Here is a 24,328-nt window from a genome sequence, read left to right on the forward strand (position 1 = left end):
CGAAAGAATTTTCTCCCGACCCTCGTCGAATCAGTCGCTGATGATGAGACCACTTAATCGACGAGAGAGTAGGTAGCTTTAAAAATAGCGGGAATAATTATTTCAGTCGAACGGAGTCCGGCTTGAAATGAAATTGAAAGGAGGCAGGGCGATCGGTGAGATCGGATATTTTCATCGAATTATTAGCCATGCTACGGGCTGATGGAATTCGAATTGGAATGACGAGAAGGGGGGATTTATTGGTTCACCGTCCGCCATGTTTCTTTTTTCCGGGTGTCACGGAACGATTGTCTCGCCGCGTCAATTATCGCCAGATTGAACCCAGAATCGTTATTTCAACGTTATTGGACAAGAGAAATATCCAAATCAGTGGCTGGGCGCGTGACGAGAGAAAAGGTCGCGCGCGCCGATTCAGACAGCTCGTGGAATTTGAAAAATTTTAAGAAGCGCGCGCGCGAACATCACTGCCGTCGTGTCGTCATGTCATTGTCTCTTTCTTTCTCTTTCCCCGTTCCTTTCATTCTCTTTCTCTTATTTCTGTAAATTTTCTTTTTTTGATAAACTTGTCGAACCTCTTGGATTTCAATGACCTTCAAATATGTTGTCAAGGTCATCATTCTGAACAACTTTTTCTACACATATAATAGGCGATCTCTGTTGGTTTTCAAAATATTTGCAAAAATATTTGGTAAGATTTCCTTTTAAATTATAGGTGAATATTTACAATATTTATATATTATGTGCCACATATATGTTAACGAAGTAAAAACGTGGGTTCCTCCCCTCCCCCTGAACTCATCACACATTTCATTCATTTACTGTATCTGTATAGAAAAAAGTTGTTCAGAATGATGACCTTGACAATATATTGGAAGGTCATTGAAATCCGCGAGGAGGCTGTTATTCGACAAATTTACCCTTTGTTTTTACCCCGCCCCTTATTTTTGCACGATTCTCTATTTGTCTTTTTATATTTTTTTTCTCTTCTCGGCGAACGCTTGTCTCGTCGCTTTTCCTGGATCCGACCTACACATTTCATTTTCTTTTTTCTTATTTCGTTTCAGGCAAGCCTTGTAGTTTAAAGCAATTTCGATGTGCGAATGATAGATGTATACCGATCTCGTGGGTCTGCGACCATACAGCCGACTGCCTAGACAATTCCGACGAAACCGAGGAGGAATGCAAAGGTGAGCGATAAGACGCGGTTATATTCAAATTTGTATCGTCGCGTGGCACTTTGTACGTACATCGGGATTGGGGTATCCGATACTGAACCCTCTTTCCGTATGAAGATCGAATAAAATACGGGTACTCGTGTCTCGGCGTTAAGGAAAAAAAACAAAAGAAACAGAAAGTGGGATCGTGACGCGATCTATATTGGACTTTCGGGTAAAGCAGGGTATATATCTGGAAATTTGTATATTTATTACATATACATATAGACAGGATGTCTCATCTAACTTTATCACGAGAAATATTTCTTTCATGTTCAAAATATCATAAAAATGTTTCCTACAAAAGTTGCATTGTTTGTCGGTGCCGGTGTATAGTAACAATAGTTTCATCCCGTTGGAATGGGTTAATGAGATACAAAAAGTGTCAATTCTGTTATTTTAAATGGAATGCTATATTTTTTTCTGTCGGTAACCAGATAGCCACTTTACCGACGAGTTTAACGACCTACAACAATCCGTCAAGATTAGTATAAGTTATGTTAGTGAAGAAGCGAAGCGTTCAAAAAGATTGAAAGCATTTAACAAGAAATTGTGTTCGTACAACCTTCAATGACATTGATGGATGGTGTACGAGAGGACCATGATTTTCGTTTTAGTGAAAAAAAATCATTTCTTGGGAGAGAGGAGACTTTTAAAGAAAAGCGCGGAGAAGTTCTCAGGGCTCGTCTTCATAAATATGGATAGCCGGAAGTTATATGCGAGAGTAGCTGGTTCTCTCGGATATAAGCCCGGAATCTTTTCCTGCACACTCGTGATGACGTTCCGAGGAACTTCGAAATGACTTTTCTGTCGCCCGAATGGAAGGATTAGTGGTAATTTCTCTTTGTCGGTGCGAGTTCGTCCGTGTTATTGATTGCACAGAGGTGTCAGGTCTCGTTCGCAAATTTGTTCACGGAAGGCGGGTTTCATTTGACCGAATTGCGTGCCGAACTGCGAGGGGTTTTATTTCAAAATCGAGAGGGACGACCAGGGATCGTTAAAGGATTTAAACATTGATTCTTTTACAAAACACAATTAAATAGACAGAACAGTGACAGTTATAAGGACACTGGGATTGCTCGCAGATTTTAAATAGTTAATAATTAATTCTTTACAATTAATTTGTAAAACTATTTTTTTTTAAATGCAAGAGATGTTAAATAATATTACCTTCCAAGCTTAAAATAATTACAATCTTAAGGTGTCCGTAATTGGGACATCTACCCTAGATGAAATTAGGCTCGCGAAAATACACATTTCGCAATTCTCTTTCTTTGAACTCTCTTGCGCCCCCGGAATTCCTTCTTCGATTCACGTTGTTTATTAAATGAACTATTTGGTTAGCAAACAAGACGCGTATACGGATATTTACTTCACGCGACATTGATGCATGTACGTCGTTGCGCGCAATATGGGACTATATTTAAAGCAACGTTAAATATAGTGTCCCTTGGCCGTAAAGATACGAGACCTCGACTGCCGGGGATTAATCAGCCGGGTTTTGTTTACGGAAACTGTTATTATCCGTGCGGAACTCTGGTAATTTAACCCTCTGAACGTAGACGTCTCTAACTACTGTACAAAACTAAGCAATAGTTGGCTCATTTTGACTTCTACGCACACATTGTTCAGATTATTTTGGAATGCACTCTTCTTCGAGAGAGGCTGGCTGCAGCTCATTAACCATGTAGTTCCTATGGGCACCCACAGATGGCACCTTCTATTCGGCTTGAGACAGAAAGAAATTGAAAGTGTGCAGGCCTTTGATTTGATTTTGATGATTACTCCTGTGATACATAGATCCATGGTCTTGAGTAAAGCCTAGGGCCCTCAATAAATACATACATACAGTATGTATAAGAAAGAAAAAAGAAAGTATGCAGGGTCTAATGCATCCTAGTGTGCAACTTGGTATCTATTTCATTGTAGTTCAGGAAACAGCTGGTAGGGGTTCCAGTTTCATCCATCTGTCATATGTAATAAAGTCGGAATAAACATTTTGACGCTAAACTCTCGTAACGATATTGAGGGGAATGATTTTTGCACTTGTCCAATCGATATCAGAATCTTTCTTCTTCGTTACTTAGATTTGGAATAATCTTAGTATTTCCAAATCGTGCCCAATTGGGTAATTCTTTAATGAATTAAACGAAAGTTAATAATTAAATGGTAATGAAGGTCACGTATCGATATGAAGTCTAGTTTTAGAAGAAAAAGAGGATTCCATCGTATGTATACGATGGAGCTCGAGCGTCCCTCGCTCGAAGGTCAATCCATCGAGTTTGCAATAATATTAAAAATTATTACACTATCATTCATGCCATTGAGCGATCCACGCGCGGATAAGTAACAGAGCAATGGGTCAACACTAACAATAATAAAGTGCCAGTCATTCCGTTAAGATTATCGCGATTAGAAAAAAAAACATGTAAAAATAATGTTTCCATATTAAAAATTGTTTTTAATAATTACAAAAGTGATTGAAAGTGTACGCGAGTGAGAAGTTCGAACAACTTCAAAATCCGATTGATTCTAGAATCTAGAACGATCAAAAGCAGTATTATCGTCTTTCATTATTTCCATAGCTAAAATTGTATCTTAGAACGAAGAACGTTTCAGTCTTCTGCCGGTAAATCAGGTTTATGTTAGGTACTTTTGAACCGTACCGTGTACCTCGACAAATTGAGGGCAACTCTCGCGGTGTATTCTGGAGCTGGAAGTCTTGACTACTCGAATCCTTGAATTGTTTAACGTCGTTGGTGTATACTATTCTTGGAATTTCTGGAGCACGAAAAGTCGAGCGCACGTTGTTGGGTAATATTGTTCTGTTATTTATCGAAGTTATTTCCGAGACGATCACGTTGCCACCGCGCATCGATCTGACGATGCTCATAATCGGCCCTGAGTGACGGACAGCAGGCACGGTGGTGAAGATTCGATGCAACGCAATTACAGAACTTTCTCCGTCGTAGCAACTTTATCGCAGGCCAGTTACTCAATCCTCCGGATTCGTTTAACCGATCTCATGCAATTCGGACCAGTTTGTTCTCGCAGTTCTAAGATTACACAGAGGATCTCTGTTTTCAGTAGATGTACAGAGCAATGTGCCGAGAAAGAGACCGTTTCAATCTAATCATTTTACACGGAAACGTGATCAAAGCAGAATGAGATAAAAGTCGGTTTCTATATCGATCCTACATCGATACAGGGAAAGGGCCTCCTACCACTTGGTATTTGGAATTACTGAAATGTATGCCAAATTAACATTCGATTTAACATTTATTTTACTATTTGGAATAAATTTACCAAGTGGTAGAAGACTTTTCTTCTACGCCGCTTTTTCCCCTAGCGGAAGCCGAGTTTGCTCATGTGTGTCCATTTCCATATACATATTACCAAAATCAAACTGTTGAAACATAATGGAATTGTATGCTATTTGTGCGATTGCCAGGATAGAACATTAAGAATACTTCGACCCGCAAGTGGTTAATTTCCAACTGAATAATTCTCCAGAATGGTTCATGGAAATCGAAATTTGCATAAACCGTTTTTGCCGTTGAGTTCATTTGCACATCATTACTCTGATTTGTGTACTGAGTACATATCGCTATATTTTCCTCTTCTTCACGTAACTTTTTGATCTGTCTCTTGTTGACCCATCGTGTGCCAGCTAGAATTTCTCAATCGAGACTTCGATTTTCACTAGGAACTTCGGTTTCCCAGAGATTCTAGGGTAAGTGCCGTGTGTGCGATCCAACACAGTCCTCTTAGCGCAAGACACCCTTGTCTTCCTCACTTCGTGGCCAAGCTCCTTCAGGAGGAACAATGTCCCTATTCATGTCGGCCTGCTTGCCATATCTAACTTTGATCTGTTTCGAATAAAAAGTCCTATGACAGTGAATAATCGAAGGACCCAGCGTGGTCAGAGGCGTCGTGTGACGTTATCATAGGGCTGTTTAATCCAGTGCCCTCTCTCCCGAACCTCAGATATCTTAACCTCCCTGTCATAAATTTTTAAATACATATTGCGAGGAACAGATAAAATCCATGCAATTTAGCTCAGATTCGCAATTTTACCATTGGACAGACGAAGTACTTCGAGGACAAAACAATGCCAGGCCACATATCCGCCTCGACTTTATAGACATTCAAATATATTAATACGTGTCAGTGTGTAACAACTGTCGATGAAACGTTTTTCCATTAAAAAACGAGAGGGTACGAGGGTCGAACGGTCCACTCTAAATAGATCATCCGGTGTGTAATACGACGTACGCCGTGACCTCGTGTGCCCGCGGCGGCTATCGAAGAAAAATCGTTCGCGGTATCTCGATGACCCATTATTGGCCGCGGACCGTGTCTTCGATTCGTCGGGATTGATACCACGGGCTCCTTGTTAATTTGCGTTGGCATCGTGCGCCACGACCCTATACATCGATTTTACAGAAGCACGGCTAATTGTCGGGCTCCGAAGATCAGGAAACGGGCGCAGGCGTCGCTGGAACGGCGCGTGGAACGTACATATACATAGAGGTTAGCTTCCTAAAAATTGAAAAATTCCTGAGATGTAAAAAATTATTATCCAAACGCTAAAAAAGATTGGAAAATTAAATGTTGTTAAAGTGGATTTTGAAAAATATAGTTTGCAAAGCTCGTCACGACACATTTTTGAATTTAACTGATAGCAGTCCCCTTGAAACAGTGTGCACAAAAGCATTCCAGTTCCACATTCTGGTATTACATTTAACCCTTTGGGTACTGATTTATTTTAAACAAATTTTGCATATGGAAAAGATTTAATTTTTGTTTTGTACAGCTGATACAAGTTACCTACTCTAAAATGAACAAGAATGTACATACTAAATGTTGTCTCAACTCGAGTGACCAGTTAGACTCGTCATTTTACACTTAGGCAAAACAAATACATGTCGAGTCTCAGGTGTGTCAAATATACCCAAGGGGTTAATGTACTCGTGGTATGTTACTAGGTCCGACAATAAGGGCTTCATTTCCGAAACAATCGAATTCCAATATCCGTTAGGTATGTACGCGTGAACTCGACTTTTCCACAACTTCGTAATCTGCCCGATGCACCCAATCGTATCGCCCTTATTCGTCTTTGCACGCGCATCTGAGAAGGCGTATTTAAATTGGATTTCGTTGTAAACGGAGCCTCCTGTCAAATATGTGTGTTCGATTTGCTTCTGGCTTACGCAACGCACAACACAGAAACACCACAGGTTTCTAATGGGGGAGGGAATGGAAAAATCACACGGTGGTCCGATAATTGCAATAATTTTACCATCGATTATAGACCTCGACGTGGAATTCCACACACGAGAGGTTTGAGGAGTGGCGCGCGAAAAAGGGGGGAAGGAAACGAGAGACGGCTGGTCGTCCTTGTTGCTCCTGCGTGTTTTCACTGAGAGAGGGAGAGAAAGAGACACGGGAATCCGGCAACACGACGTAGGTTCTTGGCGATCTTGCGTCAGACAGGTTCAGGGAGTTTCCAATGTACTTTTTAACGGCCGGTAGCCCCTGACTCCGCGATGGTCCCCGAGGATCGTTCGATCTTTTAGATCTCTCGTTTCGCCGTTGCGGACACGGCCCCGAGATTTCATTTAAATTTCCTCGATTGCCCAACCAGTCTGTAAAATTGAGTTTCTTTACGTCGTAGGGGTCTCGTGGCATCTGTAATAAATATTGAAGTTTTTACATTTGTTTGTTGTTAGAGCGTGGAATATTTCCACGGTCGTGTGTTCGATTAAAACCAGCCTTTTGGGCAGAGATTTTTATCCGAATAGTCGGTTGTGATACGAAATAGTATTTAATAGTGTTATCCAGTCGTTAAAGGTGCGACTATCGATTATTATCGATGCTTAGGGATACTGAACGAAGAAATAATAACGTTTCTTTTTCAATAATTTTAGGATTGACATTTCGATTTTTTGGTAGCAATCGAAAGTTGAGGCTTTTACAATGTTCTGTTAAATTTTCAACTAAATTTATAACTATTAAAAATTTGCGTAAGCCACCTTAATCGAATTTAGGGATGTTGTAAACGAAGAACGACGCGTCGACAATAGCGTATGCTCGAAAAGGAAAAGATTTATTCACATTTAACGGAAAATCCGTGTACTGATAGAAAGTAGATGGGAGGACCGTCGATAGAAGAAAAATCAATGGGTATATCGATTAAATTGCGACACTCTTTGTCACGTGCACCGTATGCCGAAGAAACATGTGTGGTTCCGCGGCGGTTGCAGTGAAAGGCGACTCCTTTCCTCGTCGTTACCGCGATTTTCTCTTGTTCCTTGTCTTAATCGATTCAATCCCCTGGTACAATAGTATCTATACATTGACCACCTAATTTCGTTATCAGTTACAAAAGTTTATCATTAGAAGTATATTTGTCATTCTTGTGGGTGGTTAACAAATACGACGTTCCACATTCGATCGGATTTTCATCATCTTCGTTCATCTTTCATCATTCCATAACAATATATCCCCATTTTGCAATCCAGCGATGCGCAAACTTTCCCCATCAATTTCCATCTTTAATTACACGGTTGTCTCGTTATTTTTCCTCATTCTGCTCCCGTTATTACTTCCTCCAGTTCTCCGATCTCCGTGGGTCAATCGATGTTCTCGACCGTTTTTTACGTATATGTACCTTAGAAGTCTGTAACCATGGGCGTAGCCTGATTATGGGGCAGAATTTCTCTTAACGTAAATTTCCATAATGTTCATTAACATATAAAATATTAATCAAGATAACATTTTTATTCATTTTAATTTAAGAAAAATTAACATTTTTTCCAAATTCGATTCTGTTTTTCTAGGGTAGGGCAAAGGCCACTTTTTGGCTCTGGGGGTTGGGACAAATGTTAAGATTTCATTTTCGGTCGCCCGCAATCCCAGGGTGTTACAAATCCCAAACAATCGAAGGGTGTCGTTCTAGGGTTAATTAAATATCGATATGAGAAAGTTGGATTTTTGGCGAAATGTCAACTGAATTTTTCGATCCTGGACCACTGGTGTAGCGGCGATAGCGTCGTCGTAGCGAAACGACGTTACCGAGGAGTGGAGGAAAATCGTTATTACGAGGGAAAAAAAAGGAAATGCGCGTTTTAAATTTATCAAGAAAACGTATTCGAGGATCAATCGGGGTTCAACGGCGGCGGCCGAGCGGTGAAAGATCCGCCGGAGGGCGAAGTCTCTGGAAGTTACTGGAGGAGGAGACTATGCAGCAAAAAGAGCAGCGAAAAAGTAACATCGTTTAAGGAACCGGACGACAGCTATTTATATACAGGGTGTCCCGAAATTAGGTGTAAGTTCTTGAAAGGGGTGATTCCTGGGGTGATTTGAAAAAACTTTTTCCTTAGCGAAAAAGTTCTCCGAGGCGTTGTTAACGAGATATTAACGAAAAACCCCAACCAATCAGAGCGCGAGTCTGTCGGCTGAACTCCCGGATAACTTTTTCGCTGAGGAAGAAATTATTTCAAGTCGTCCTAGGAATCACGCCTTTTAAGGATTTACACTTATTTTGGGACACCCTGTAGAGGCTGCGGCTGGGGTGAAGGCAGAGGACGGACTTCGGGCCCAATCTTGCTTCTCGGAACGCGTCGATCATTTACACGCAAACTCTGTGTGCCCCCCTTACCTTTATTGTGTGCTCTCCCCCTTGGATTATTTCTCGAGAACCGATTTCGTTGCTCTTCTGTAACGGAAACACTCGTTTCAACCATTTCTGTATTATTAGACTTGCTGATGACTTGAAGATATTTGAAGATATTTAAAGATACCCGAAGATACCCGAAGATACCTGAAGATATTTGAAGATAACTGAAAACTCAATTTTTCATTTTTTCGAACGCAATCTGTCCTATACATGAGCCCAAGGCTTCATCCACTTTCATCACCAAAGTGATCTCCACTCCATTATTCCGCGAATATTCCTTCCAATCCGGCTGTCCTTGATCTATCACCATAAATAAAATCACGACGTTTGACTCCGAATTAGTCGATCTTACTTTATAAGCCGGTTGGACCAGTAGGAGGGAGGGTTCTCTCTTCTGGGAATCCTCTGTTTTTTTTGCTTCGGTCTCTCTGTCTCTCCGTGGCTTTGTTCTTCGGCCCGTTGTTTCTATGTATACACATTTGTCTCTTTTTTTCATATAATCTTTCGTCTTCTCGTTTCCTCCGTTTAGTAACGCGCGCGCCTGGAAATTCCCCATCGGCTTCAATCATACTCTCCTCGAAACGCTTCGGTCGGCGTTTTCTAAATTAAACTGGAATTGATTGCACACGGACGGAGCGCGCGCACCACTGGGGATGCATATTTTTAATACGTGAAATCTCCCCGGTTTCTTTCGTTTATCGTGATCCAAAATCGTGTAGTTCGTTCTGGAAAGGGTTGTTGTTCAGGTTGAGAGAAGTCTTAATGTTCATCGACACGAATGTTACTAAACATCGTTTTTATTACACCATCAACCATCTCTGGGTATTGTCACGCAGAGCTGCAATCGTTCATCGAGCAATTCTATGTGACCATCTTCGGTGCCCCGGCAGTAGGGATAAACCGATACCGTCAAGGTATCGATACTTTAACTCACAGCATGTATCGAATAAAGTATCGATACTTTTACTCATAACATGTATCGAAAAAAAGTATCGATATCTACTTAGTATCGCAACAAAAGTATCGATGCCTATTTGTATCGAAAGAAAATGAATACTCTTGTACGGACTCCTCTCGATTATCGTCCCGAACTGGGGTCCACGCCGGGACAATAATGTTATAGGTAGAAATGCTTCAGATCCTCATAAGTAACTTCTAAAGAAGTCTCACGATTCATAGAGTTAATTTACATTCATAATTATACGGTTACTACAATTATACATTGACCGTAAGTCGATATAAACGGTTACTGTCTTAAGTTGTTATGAAATTGACAAGTTGGACAAAGCTTTTTCGAAACCTCGGGTGATAATGATCTAACACCACTCTGTCCGAGAGTTAATTCATCATTGCATCAGGATTGAACAAGAAATTTATAGCGTTTCAAACATATAAACGTTTTATTAACGACTGTAATTCACTGTCGCAATAACGTAGAATAATTCCCGTAACAGGTTCTTGGCTCTCGATCGTTGGATCCTAGAAACCCATTAAACAACCACTAGACCACGTTAATTACATGAATTACACGAAGAAATCATTTAATTTGCAGGTCTCACTACAATATTGTGTCCCGCTAGTAAAAACTATGCTAGTAAACGCGTTAGCCCTAGAATCACCGACGATAAACGTAAAACCTACACCTGTTGGATCGATAAACACGGCAAAGTTATGAAAATGAAGAAATCCAAAAATTAATTAATTTCTTCACTTTCGTGTTGCAATTAAAGTTACAAGAAAAATCCATTGTTATAAAATTTTAATCATCGCCATACTAACTCAGTCATTATTTCAACTGCTTTCAGTAGTTCTAGTCTTAAACCACAGCTGACTGTGCCGAAGCAGTTTGCCAAAATTTCCTCGCACCAACATACTAAAAACTGAACCGGCCGTATCAAGGGGAAAGGTATTTCAAGGTAGGGGAGGGGGGGGGCAGTCTGGACCCAAAAGTACGGTGCAGTGGTTATATACCAGCGGTTTAGAGAGTCCCTTGTTTCGGCGTTGTCTTTTCTGCTTCAAACTTACCTCTCTCCCCTCCCTCCCACCAGCGCTGTCTGCGAGTTTTTCTTGCTCATCCCCCCCCCCCTGGCGATTCTCCGTAGCCTAGGGGGCTATCGCAATTTGTAGCGCAAGGCCCTGCACCAGTTGCATCAGAGTCCCTATCCCCTCCACTGGACGCCACCGCGGTGGCGCGACCGATTCAGCGGGTCCAGTCGCGGAGCAACGCGCGCTTGGAGTCGCGGAGGGGAGGGGGGGGGGTTAGGCCGCTGGGACTCGTGGAGTGGGGAGGGCCCGCGGCGAGCCGTGGAGAGGGGAAGGGGCCGTGGTCAATCGTATATAGGGCTGTGGCGGGGCTGCGGGGAGTCGTGGTGGCGGGGGTGGACGAGGGGAAGTGGGGGAGAGGCGACCTAGCTTCTCTCGGTGCACACCATGTAATTACGGTGAAAGCCAGTCCTGAAGTCCTCGTGGCTGGCGAGAGATCCGTGCGCCACATGGTGTGTGCACAGAGAGAGGGGGGTCTCTTAGCTCGCCTGGTCTCGAGTCAAGTGGTCGACACATTGGCGGCCGCATCGATTGCCTGGCGGTTCCTCCGCACCTTTCTGTCTCTCTCTTTCTCTCACTCTTGAGAGGGATAGACGAGGGTGCCCAACATCCTCCTTCGTCAGCTACTTTTGGCCGTCGTGGCGTGTGTGTGTGCGTGTGTATCGGTCGGGGCGAGCTGTTTCAGCACGCTTCTCCGTGCACAAGGGAGTCGATAGAGAGAGAGATATATATATGTATATATACTATAGCCAGGCCTTTGATTGATCCCAATTGAGTTAGAAATCGTTAACGGAGGCTGATTGGACTGCATTTGACACAAAAGACCGCTCCGGAGGCTGCGTCGACGTCGGTTTCCCACGCCGACGCGGGTCCTTCTGTCTTTTGATTCTGGGAAGGGGTGTTTCTGTGGTAGTCATGGGTGATACAGTATTGATATTTCGAATATTCGATGCTTTTTAATTCAAATATCGATATTTTGTATTGTTATTTGGTGTGACGATATATTCCGGTATCGACAGTTAACCTAAAATAATCTAAAAGCTTATATTATATTTTTTTCTGTTTCATTCCATGGAAATAGATATATTATTTATTTTCGCTTAGGCACACAGGTGCGATTTCTTAGCACTTTCGGTTAGATCGTTTGAAGAATTACGACCAAATTGTCCGGTTCGACATTAAGATACAAAATTTACTTATTTATTCATTATACGGGTGTTCTGCTTAAAACAGGCCACCGCGGTTCACAGATAGAGAAAATATTTAGGTGGCCTGTTTCTAGCGGAACACCCTGTATATTTCAGTGAACAGTGTTTTTAAGTCATAAAAATACAATTAACCAACTCCGTAATACCGACGTCATCCGTAATTGGGTCGCGTTCACCCTGTGTATAGCGAAACAGCGCCCATTTTCTAATTTTAATTTTTTCGAGTGTTTCTTTGCCACGTTGAGCGAAATTTACAAAAATGCAAATACGACAATTCGAATCCAGATTCACAGTAGACAGTAAATATCGAAAGAAAAGTGCACACGGAATTTCATTTAATTTCATTTCTCCGACCGAAAGACAAGAAATAACGGTTATTCTCGTAACGTGCACGAATGATAATAACGTGTAATTGCTGGGATGTGTTAATTAAATTGACATTATCGACGGAGAATAAAGGGACCAGAGAACAGAAAAGAAAAGAGGAAAAAATTAAATAAAATCCCGGGCATTACCTGGCGAAACGGTATTATTCGCTCGATTCCACTCGAGCCACAGTTAATTGAAAATTGCTGTTCGTCCTCTATCTCCCTTCCAACGCTCAATAGAGAATATACGCTTCGAAAAAAAATTTTTTTTTATGGCGAGTCCATACGTTATCTTTTATCTGTCGTCGCGTAATACACTGATTCCTCGATGAATCCGACACAAACAACGGCGTTATTTCTATCACTGGGACTGCACTTCTTACCCCCTGTGGAACCAATCAAAACAGAGTAAACTGAAGCTAAGCAGAGGCTCGACTTCGGGAAAAAAACTCGATAAATCGACTTTGTATGTGTTTAAATAATTATTTATATGTTTAAGAGCCCAGGCTTCTTTTTCCCTTATCCAATCGAGCACAAACTTAACGCTAATTATTTTTTTAGTAATTTGAACTATTTTATGGGAGGGGGGGGGGTCGAAAAAAATTATAACAAAAATATTCATGAAAAGTAAATAACAGCAATCTTAATGTACATATGACGATTTAAAAAATTTTCACGAGAGACCATCCGTCACAGACGGCAACTGATAAATTGATATACAGATCGATATGGTAAACATTCGGTTAAATTCCGCCGTTATTTTGCTCGATATTTACGTGTACGGTATGAATGCAAAATAAAAATCAGCCGTATTATATTTCTCGTCAAGTCGAATCTCCGATATTTTTGCGAAATATTCTCTCACTCGAAACAGCTCGCTATCTTCGTTCATCCCTTTTTTCCCCCTGTTTTTTTATTTTTTAATACCGGGCCGCGAACGAATTTATTCTCTATTGTTTCCGGCACGTGGCTTTTTACGCTCCAAATTTTCATAACGGCTGGATTTGAAGCAATCGAGGGATAAATTATTATTCCCCTACCATCGCCCGGTTTTCATCAGTCTCGCTTTAATAATCACGGGAATAACGAATGGATTATTTAAAACCACGACGGGATTAATGATATCGGTGGAGCTTCCGATTAAAATTACATTCGAGATGTGTAATCTCCATTTTTACGTTCGTTCGATCGTGTTCGTAGTTCGTGTAGCTGATTCGAAGAATTTGAAATATCATTTTGAAAATAATTATTACGTTCGCTATTTCTATTCACTTTTCTTGGTACGGGCGATTTTCGGTGGATAAAGTAAAATGGAATCACAATATTAACTTAAATAAGCCGCTTATTATGATACTTTTGCATGGACATAATATTAAAATAATTAATTCATATTATCTTTCTATTTTCTTTTTTTTCTTGCGGTATCGAAACCAATTTTCCTATTATTTCCAAATTCAACGAAATCTCCAAGAACGCGTGTTAATACAATTTTAAGTGATTCTTTGTGGAAATGCAACAGATATTTTCTTCTGCGCCGCTTTTTCCCCTAGTGGAAGCCGAGTTTGCTTGTGGGTTTACATAAGCACCGGGACGACGGTGGTGGTGGTGATTCTTGTTGTGTATAGGGTGGTCCGTTAAAGGTGAAATCAGTGTAGCGGGTTTCTGTCCGCAAGAATCTCATTCGCGTCACCAATCGAAACCGATAGAACCGTGTTACCTGTCGCACCCCATCCATCCGTGTTGCTCCGCATCATCGTCGCGTGTACACTGTGTTCGACTTCCTGTCACTGACGCGACGGCCGCAATCCGCCGCCGCAGGTTTTATATTATAGGATATATTTATAGGATGAGTATAAACAAAGACACATGGATATAAAAAAATGAAATAAAATAAATACAGTAACAGTTATTGAAGAGTAATTAATAATTTATGTCCAAGCACGCTTAATGAGACAAGTGAAAGAAATCACAAGATTCATCAAGAGTACTGGCCGTCATACACAAGTGGTTTAACGGTTTAAATTATCGGATTTTCGATATATCGATATTTGAACGCGGTGTATCCCCCCCACGCCATAACACGTGATTCGAGGGGAAGGATGATGACTCGTGTCTGGAATCGATTGAACTGATTCGGTGTTTGCGTCGTTTTGTTCTTGCGTTGTTCAAGTCTCGTTCGCGAGCGATTGTCGTTACGATGATTTGTTATATCGCCTAGCGTTCTCCGATAGCTGGTGGGTACATTGTATCGTTAACGATATTGTTTCTTTTTCTTTGGATGTGCTGAGATAGTATATCTGATTGAATAAAAGAGATTCTGTAAATCAGTGGTTCGCAAACTTGTTCGAATCATGCCCCACTTCAACACCTTAAAGATCGCGATGTCTCCTGACATAATACAGTGATTTCTCGATGAATGCCAGTATATGCCCCGCTCAGTAATGATGTAACACCAGTATATGCCCCGCCCTCCCAAACACCATTCAATTTTCATCCGAAAGATTTTTCGTTACAAGTAATAATGTCGAGAAAATCGTGATCAGATGAGACACCCTGCATACTGGACGATAAATATTAATTGTTGCGTCAGAACGTCGTCACACTCGACGATCCGAGAATTTCGATGCATATACAAGTATATACCGTACGATAAATATTAATTGTTCCGGCAGAATGTCGTCACTCGTGGCGTCGCGTGTACCGGAAACTTCGATCGCTCGAGCATTGGTTCGGCCATCGGGACCGATCGCTGTACACTCGCGAGTAAACTCGGCTTCCACTAGGGGAGAAAGTGACGTAGGGAAAAGGTTTCCTACCACTTGGTATTTGAGAATAATAAAAATTATGCCAAATTAACATTCAATTTAACATTTATTTCAGTACTTGAAATAAATTTACTAAGTGATAGGAGGCCCTTTCACTACGTTACTTTTTCCCCTAATGGAAGCCGAGTTTGCTCGTCGGTGTGCAATCGAGTGTCCGTCGTATACTCGTCCAGTCAATTATAGTTTACAAAGAACGCTGGGACAGATTAGCGACCGTGGTACGGCAGCATTCGTTCCATATTGCGTCTTCGATTAAATCGAAACGGAATCGCTGCTCGCGATTGGCAACCCGATCGCCCATAACCCTTTGTCCCCTCGGCCACCCGTATTTTCTGCTGCGTTTACCGATCTCCGATTCTGCTATCCATTCTGACTTCGCATTCACCGAACCAGAACGACATAGGATCGACGAAAAATATTCTTTGTTGAATAATCTCGAACCGTTTTGTGTCTGCTCGATATATTGGGTGGGTCATTATTCCATGCGAAATCGGACACTTCTTTGGAGTAGTATTTCGGATTTTGTTGAAACTTGGATATGTTATAGTATTTAGTAGTGCATGAACGTATCTCGAAGGATTTTTCAAATTTTAAAAATTGTCGATTTTACAGCTGTTCGAAATTGTAGTGTCGACCTTTATTTTAATACATTATAATGTGAACCATGTAAATTCGCCTTAAGGACCCAGTCTTTACATACACAATGCGGTCAATTCAACAAAATTTGAAAGCAAATTGAACAGTTCAATCAAAATGGTGTAATCCACACTGTTCACTTTGGTTTCGATTTTCGTCGAATACGGCCAAAGTGAACCGTGTAAATTCGCCTTAAGTGACTCAATCTCCACTTGCACACCGGCCCCACTGTTGCTAAAACTCGTTGGAGGAACCCTCAGCCCCCGAGGGTTTAATATCCGAATTTTAATATTCGGAATTCCCTTTTTTTCCCTCTTCCCTCCTTCCGTTTGGCCCGGTTTACCTACCACCGTTCCTCGTGGCGAGGAGCCTAGTTCTCGAAGTGCATACCACCTGTGTTTGCGTTGCATCGCGCGACGACGTGTCAGGTTAACCGAGAAGTAGTTGGCTTAGGGTATCTGGGTTCAGCCTAAATAGGCAGTTCAGCCTCTACATATAACCGGCTCGGATGTCGCAAGCGCTGAACCTCGAGTGCTCCGAGTCGGTGGATAAAAGAAAATACATATGTAGCCTTTGCATTTTTTTTTCCTTCCATTTTTTTTCTGCTCACGCAGAATTTTGTTTTATGTTTTGCCAGAGATACAGGGATTTATTGTTCGGTAAACGCTAGGTGATGTGTCTACTGTTTGCCTCACGATTCTACATTATTTTTGGAAATACATTCACACAGCATATGTTTAGTTGATATTTTAGGTTGCATGAATTGCAGGTTGAAGGTTCCGTCCTTCTTAGAAGGTATTCGTAATTTTATTGGTGTCCGATTCTGAGTCTTGTCACGCTTGACTTTTCTTTTCTATAAAACAAATACGTCTTTTTCCTCCCAAGAAGTTTAATTCGTTGAAAATAAAATAATAAGTACATGAAATCTGATGAAAGTTTTGTCTTCTGTTGCATTTTACATATCCCTTTATGCTAGAAATGCATAAAATCCGCTCGTTGTCCGTCTGTCTAAAATCAAGTCTCTTTGTAAAAGAAAAAGAAAAATAACCTCTCTACACTTTGAACCCAGACTATCGGGAACAAGATTCCTCGCCGAGATCGGCGATAGCCTCTTCTTCGTTTTCCTCATTCGAACGCGAAATACTACGCATTCGCCTTCGCCCCCCTTCCTTCCCTTCTCCCCGTGGTTTAGTTTTCCAGCGTGGGCAGAGAGAAACGGTTTCATTGTCGCGTAATCGGTCTGTGTCGTGTCAGTCCTTGATCGTACTCCGGCCACGCTCTCGCGTTTCCCGATTCAGAAAAAAAAAAATAGCGACTGTCTTCTGTTTTAATGCATTATCTACTGGCTGCTATGTAGTAGGTTTAGTAGAATCCAACGATCACCATCCACGGAACTATTACTGAACAGTTGAATCACAGTAGTAAATTACATTCACAGAAAATACAGTACATCTTCGATGAGTGCTCAAAGGCTTCTCGGCACTGAACATTAAATATTTCATAAACTAATGTCACTATTGGTAAACTTCATTAAAAGGTCAGCGTTATACCTGTGGACCTCTCCCTGTCAATGGTGACGAGCCTTTGAACACTTATCGAGGATTTACTGTAGCAAGAACTCTAATAGAATAACGTATCAATGTCTGACTTACCCGTGGTGTAAGAGTAAATTAATACGCTTCTCATCCATAAACATTAAAATTTCAAGCAATAGGCTTTTATTATAAATAAAAGAGGCTACCAGTCGATAAATTACGTATGAAATATTTTGTGCGTTTCCAAAATTGAAAAAGATATTCGGGGGCGGTCATGATTAAATGGGACACCCTGTATACACTAATACGATTTGTGCCATGCTAATAACTAACTACGAACGAAATCGTGACGTCTAGACACTCAACACACAAATATACCCCCACTACTACTCCCTAGTACGTCCCTTTGTCCCTACGCGGCCATGTTTTCCCTATACCGCTCGGTTCTCGTCGATTGGTCTCCGTCTCCACGGGCCCATATATAGGGGCCCGTGTGCACCGTGTCCGGCTCACAGCATCCGCAGAAGTCGTTGTGAGTGCATCGTGTGGTACCTATATATACAGCCTACATCTTGGCTTTGCTGCTCCAGGTTCGCTTTTGATTACGATATTCATCATCGGCCTCTGGTGGCCCCGCAGTGTCCATCATTCGGTAAAGGAAGTTACAAGAGAACAAACTCACGCCAGTTTCATCGATCCCCAGTGATTTTCATCCTAATCATTCTACCTACCTACATAGACTCTAGTAGGTTTACTCCAGCCTGGATCTATCTGGGGAATCTTTCTTCCGACGGACCAGGGACTTTACTTACTTGAAAGAGTAGTCCAAGTGACCTGAAGGTTGGAGCTCTAGGAAAGAATTGGACCAGCCCTTCGTACACCCTAGTAGGTCTGGACAATTTCATCGATCCCCAGTGATTTTCATCCCAATCATTCGACAGACCTACATAGACCCTAGTAGGCCTACTCCAGTCTGGATCTATCCGGAGAATCTTTTGTCCGACGGACTTCGCTCACTTGAAAGAGTAGTCCAAGTGACCTGAAGGTTGGAGCTCTATGAAAGAATGATATTATTCTGAACGAAGGGGAGGAACCGGAGGGTGGATATCAAGGAGGAGGAGGAGGAGGATCTTATTCGAACGCGATACGACATTAACCCAGTGGACCTCGAAGGATGCTCTGAATAGGCCACGTTCTCGAACCCGCGGCTCTGTGTTGTTTCGCGGATATCTATCTGTCTAACTCGACCTGGCACAGTTTCCGCGGTATAATCGACGCGCACACCCCTCCTGCCCGTCGGTTACTTATTGTGTAGATTTCTGGAGTAGCGAAACGATCGACGGATCCCTACCCTAATTTGTGGACGTTTAACCTGGGGACTATGCTAGCCTCTAACTGCTGAAACTAGCAATTCTCTCCTTTACTGGAATAGTGTGTCGGACATTTTTGTAAACAAGAACCTAACCTTTGTACCTAATTTTCCACGTACTTGTTATTTCTTTGGATCATACACGAATTCTGTGTATATTACACGGGAGTACGTCGTGGGGCAGCGATCAACTGAAAGAGGGTTTTCTTTTTCTTTTTTTTTTTTTTTTTTTTTTTTTTGTGAAGTCGTGGAGAAGCCTTTAGCGTAGATATGATGATGACGACGGTGAATGCGAATCGACGATCGTTTGTCACGTGGTGCACGCTGACGTATGTCGCGTGGATCGCGATTCTTGTCTACGGGATCGATGTTCATCACGAGGACGATCCGCTTGCAGGTATACACACGTGCACCGAGTCGGAGTTCAAGTGCACGAACGGCAGGTGTATACCGGGGACATGGCAATGCGACGAGGACAAGGACTGTTCCGATGGCTCGGACGAGGATCCAACGGTCTGCCGTGAGTACATACAATATATAAATACTTACACACGATTTACGATTTTCTCTGTGTTCTCTAGACTACGGATGTTTATGTGTTTACTGGCATATTATTAGATTTAAGTAATGATTTTAACCCTTTCAGACATGATGGTCACATTTGTGTACATGACATTTCTTACAATTTCACACAAAGCCTTGGGTACAATGTGTTGCTGACCCATGTTTTTCTTATAAATTTGAATTTATTCAATTTATTATTCAAACTTTTTTTTTAAAAATTGTGAACGGTCTACTGAATTAAAATGTGCAATGAATTATTTTTTTACTCTTTAAGGATAATTCAGGTCTGTAAGGGTTAATAAAATTTAACACTATTTGTGTGTTATTACTAACGTGGTAAAGCTCCTAGTAGAAAATTCAAAATTTTGTCTCGTTTTATTTTTGAGATATTCCTGGCTGAAATTGTGAATTTGCATAAACTTCCGCAGTCTTTATGATTTCTATTGCTTTTTGGGTTTTCGTAGGGATGTGTTTTTGTCGGTTGTTTAACCGTTTAATCCCGTTCCAATCGTAGAATTCCATTTGGAATCATTGGAAAGGGAATAAACAAATGTAGTAAATCTTTGATGAGTGTTCGAAGGCTTCTCAACGCTGACTTTTTAATTAGGTTTAGCATAGCGACAGAGCTTGGATTTCTGAAGCGAATGATATTTGTTCCACTCGCATATGGTCATTAGTTTATGAAATATTTAATGTTCAGTGCCGAGAAGACTGCGATCACTCGTCGAAGATTTACTGTAGCAAGTAACTCTTACGACTAATTTAACCCTAGATCACTACACTATCGTAAAAATTACGACCTCGAACTCGTAATTCTCAAAAATTGGAACTTTGAACGTTGTCAACATGTGTCCAGGCTGTGCTGAGTAAATACTGTCTTAATTTTTCGTAATTTTTACAACTGACCATAATACTTACAACGTAGGCTTCTATCTGAATAAAAATAATATTTTTCTAAAATATCACGTGGTTTCTTTCAATCGTGATTTTTTTTTACAAATAATTAGTGATAATGTAAGGTCACAGGATAGTATATAGTGATCTAGGGTTAAAATCGTCGAGTTATAGGAACCCTCCCTGTATACAGTGTGTCCCACAACGTGAGCATCTTCAATATCTCATTGTTTTTGAAGATACCAAAAAGATGTGAGGGGAAAGTATTATTTGGTTAGAAAGTGCAAATACTATGATAAGCAAAAATTTTTCTCAAAGGCATGCTTTTCGAAATAACAAGGTCATCGATACTTTTTTAAAATGAGACTACATATTTTTATCAGCAGTGTGTAATAGTTGAGATCAAGACCAATCCAATGACCTATAATACTGTGACCTTTATGTAACCTTAAGTAGAAAAAATCCCGAAGCGTACGAGAGTTGATTTAACACTAGAAGACTTTTGCACCTTTTATTACGATATGAAAGTGAAGAAATCAGTCGATTTCTAAATTTCTAAATTTTCAAAAGTTTTTCACGTTTATCCACCGATAGTTCTAGTGTTAAATAATAAAGTAACTACGATAGAGTGATTACTACAAAAAGGTATCGAAGTTGATGGACATCACTTTAAGCATTTATTAAAATTAATGTTCCGCAAATTAAAAACAAGCGAGACATTACTAGTGCTCACGTTCGGTGGGACACCTTGTATATACAGAGGGCGTCTCTCAATTTTCACGTGCACGCCCGAATACGAACGTCGAGAGAGCGAATTTAATTCCCGATATCCTGATTAAACGAAATATATGAGCGGGCCGAAGGAATCGTCGTCGACACAGAATGGGGTGGAGTGCCTTGTGTATTTTCCATAAAATGGCCGTAAAGTTATTCGCTCGCGGGGCACAGAGCGAGCTGGGGCTCGTAAACGGTTCGTTTGTTACGTTCAACGAGTAAATTATCTGCGCAAGGATAGGGGGTGGGGAGATCGAACCAGCGAACACAACGATTTCGTCGAGCACGAGGCGTTTCGTTTGAAACGAACCGTAGGGTTGTCCTGGTAGCGATGGGAACGAACGCGTCACGAGTATCTGATCAACACGACTTTAGTCTTGTTGTGATCCAAAATACAGAAACGGGATATATAGGGTGATCGAGTAACGAATGGACCACTGAAGTACAGCCATCCGTCGGTTGATAATCACTGTTCAACAAATTTCAACCTTTCTCCTACCTCATAACCGTCATTAGGCAGTTCCAATAGATACTCTTGAGATCAGTGAAGATTTAGTGTACATACAAGTTATACATAGTCTGTATCACAGTTTGTTATCGATACGAAAATTCAAACGCGTTACCAACTTCCCTCTAATCGTGAAAACCGCCACCATAATTCACCGTCACAGAATTTCCCGACTAGCTTAACGACATTAATTTATCGAGCAACGGTGGAATCACCGATTCGTCGCGGCCTCTGTGTCAGGTGAAACATTAAACTGGGGGTGGCCCCTCTCTCTCTCTATTCACGGATAAACCCTGTGTCCCGTGTGTCACCATGATTAGCCGTCTCGATGTTATTCTTATCGCGACGTATTGTTGTATTACAGTGGCAAATCGGTTAGGCAAAAGCGATAAACCCGGGCGAGTATGGTTATTAATAATCACACGAACCAGTCGTCCCGTTTTCGACGCAACGCCCGAGGAATTAATATTCACGCCCGTGTATTTCGCGACGTGTACGATTCGCGACCCCTCGACCCGTTTCGTAATTAATATTCAATTGTAATGAGCCACCAACCCTCCTTCCCCCTACATCCCTCGAACGTAAACGCGGGAAACAGGTGCGCTGATTACTTTCGCGTTTTGCTAATTGTACGGGGACACGAGCGTCCTGCGCCCACGTTAGGGTTATTTACGGTGAACCGATTGGTTATGCCGTGATTCTCGATAACGAATCGATTGCATCTGTGATCACGAATCGGGAGTGACGAGGAAAGTCTGAAGAGACGGGAAACTTTAATTCCAGAAAACTGAATTCCAAAAGAAACTAACTTTCAGTAGAAATTGAATTCCAAAAAACTGAATTTCAAAGAAATTAAATTCCAAAAGCAATTTAACTCCGAACAAACTGAATTTCAAAAAAAAAGCTGGCTTGTCGTGTCTGACTATTACTCGCTGATTCTACTTAGGAGAAACGAACAGAGACTTCGATCAATTCGTTCGAAATTGTTGAGAAACAGAAATTATACTACAGTATCAACGTTTATAAATATTAACCTTTTTACGTTTGCCGTAACATATACATACATGATACATACCAAATACATCTATCTTTTGCAAAGAGATTTATGCTTTCGAATGGGGTCATTGACTAATTCTACGACCTTCATAGTATATTTGTTTCCTTTTAGTATATTTTCTGATCTTTCAGTATATTTTGCTTCAGTTTTCCATGTTTTTTAACTAGGCACACCGGTAAACTGAAGTGAGCAGTAATTAATTTATCGTATTAGAAATTCATAAATTCAGGCGTTGTAGGGTTCAATGCGAGTGGAAGTAGCTAGTGATGGTCAGACAGGCGAGCTAAGTAATACAGGGTGGTGCACGAGACGTGATCGGCTTAGATTATTCTACTGCTGGCTGTCCGATCGAAAATTAGTGTCGAAATGTAACCATCAGTAGGGATGAATCGATCCAAGTAAATACAAGTAAACAATCGATACTTTCGTTTCGATACCGAGCATTTTTCAGTATCAGTACTTTCGGTGGCAATATATCCTCGGTATCGAAAAAAAAGTACTCATGTCGAATAGAGCGAGTAATCGATATATGGAAGCTAATGAATTTGAATGTGGTTGACGTTCAGGTATATTACTTTGTCAATTAAATATATCTTTATTAAAATCAGAGATGGACATACTCGTTATTTCGATAAAGAGTTACGAATAACGAATAAAAGAAAAAGTACTTCGATGCATCCGGAAAGTAATCATTCAGAAAGAATTTAAAAAAAACGTATACGTGACAGCGGCCATTAAGTACTCGAACGATGCAATAAATATTTCCGGTAGAGGTTAATCTATTGTCGTTTGTTTAAACGCGCATTAATACAGCCGGGGACTCTATTTATTATTCGTTGGTTCGAATAAATTTTTCGAAATCACATTACGATAGCTGTGATTAAAAAATGTTATTGCTGCATGGTCGATATTCAGTGTTAAAATTCTGAAAAGAATATCATACATTGTGGATACCGAATTTTGCTCCAACTTTTCCATCGAAGATTTTCGTTTGAGAAAAATTAAAAATGCTTAAAAAATGCTGAAAATGTTTTAAATTTTGTTAACACCTCACCAAAAAATGTGGTAAATTTTAAGAACAATACTAATGGTAATAAATAGTTACTGTAAAAATATAAATCCAGTCGTTGCAAAATTTCTATGAAAAATTCACATTTTCAGCATTTTTTTAGGGTTTTTTAATTTCTTCCAACTAGAATTTTCAACCGAAAAATATCGTTCCCGGTCAATTAGAAAATTTATTCGGGGGTAGCTACCGTAGGAGGGTAAACCGACTGAACGAATTTCAAATGAATTTTTCGGGATGGCAAAACGCGACGACGATCGTGTGTTCCCATGCAAAAGGCGCGATTCACCTCTCCGCGCAGATGCAAAAGGTAGGTATGTGAAAGTGCAACTTTTCGGACCGGTTTCACGCAGGTGAGGCGGATTGATGCATGAACGAAACCTACCGTTAGGATTCCGACCCTTTTGTATAGCGTGTTTCTGGCTGCTCCTGTGCCTGGTCGAATTCGGGGAGAATCTCTCTCTCGAGAGAAGATTCGTTGAACCTGTAGAAAATTCTTTCTTTGAGACCGCCATCTTGGAAAGGAATAAATTTTCCAAAGTAGCGTCCAATTGTGTTGCATCGCAAAAATTCTGTATCAATATTC

General features: G+C 41.0%; 1 protein-coding gene across 1 annotated transcript in view; it reads left to right on the top strand.

Annotated features, from left to right (window-relative positions):
* The window catches only part of LOC107194528 (low-density lipoprotein receptor-like), a 48,869-nt gene that overhangs the window by 6,887 nt on the left and 17,654 nt on the right, over window positions 1–24,328 (top strand). Inside the window, exons 2-3 of the mRNA XM_015584170.1 lie at window positions 1,065–1,187; window positions 19,277–19,399. Of these exons, the coding sequence (XP_015439656.1) occupies window positions 1,065–1,187; window positions 19,277–19,399 (246 nt within the window). The remainder of the gene's footprint in view (window positions 1–1,064; window positions 1,188–19,276; window positions 19,400–24,328) is intronic.

Source organism: Dufourea novaeangliae, unplaced genomic scaffold (assembly GCF_001272555.1).
Source record: "Dufourea novaeangliae isolate 0120121106 unplaced genomic scaffold, ASM127255v1 scaffold8, whole genome shotgun sequence".
Classification (NCBI taxonomy): domain Eukaryota; kingdom Metazoa; phylum Arthropoda; class Insecta; order Hymenoptera; family Halictidae; genus Dufourea; species Dufourea novaeangliae.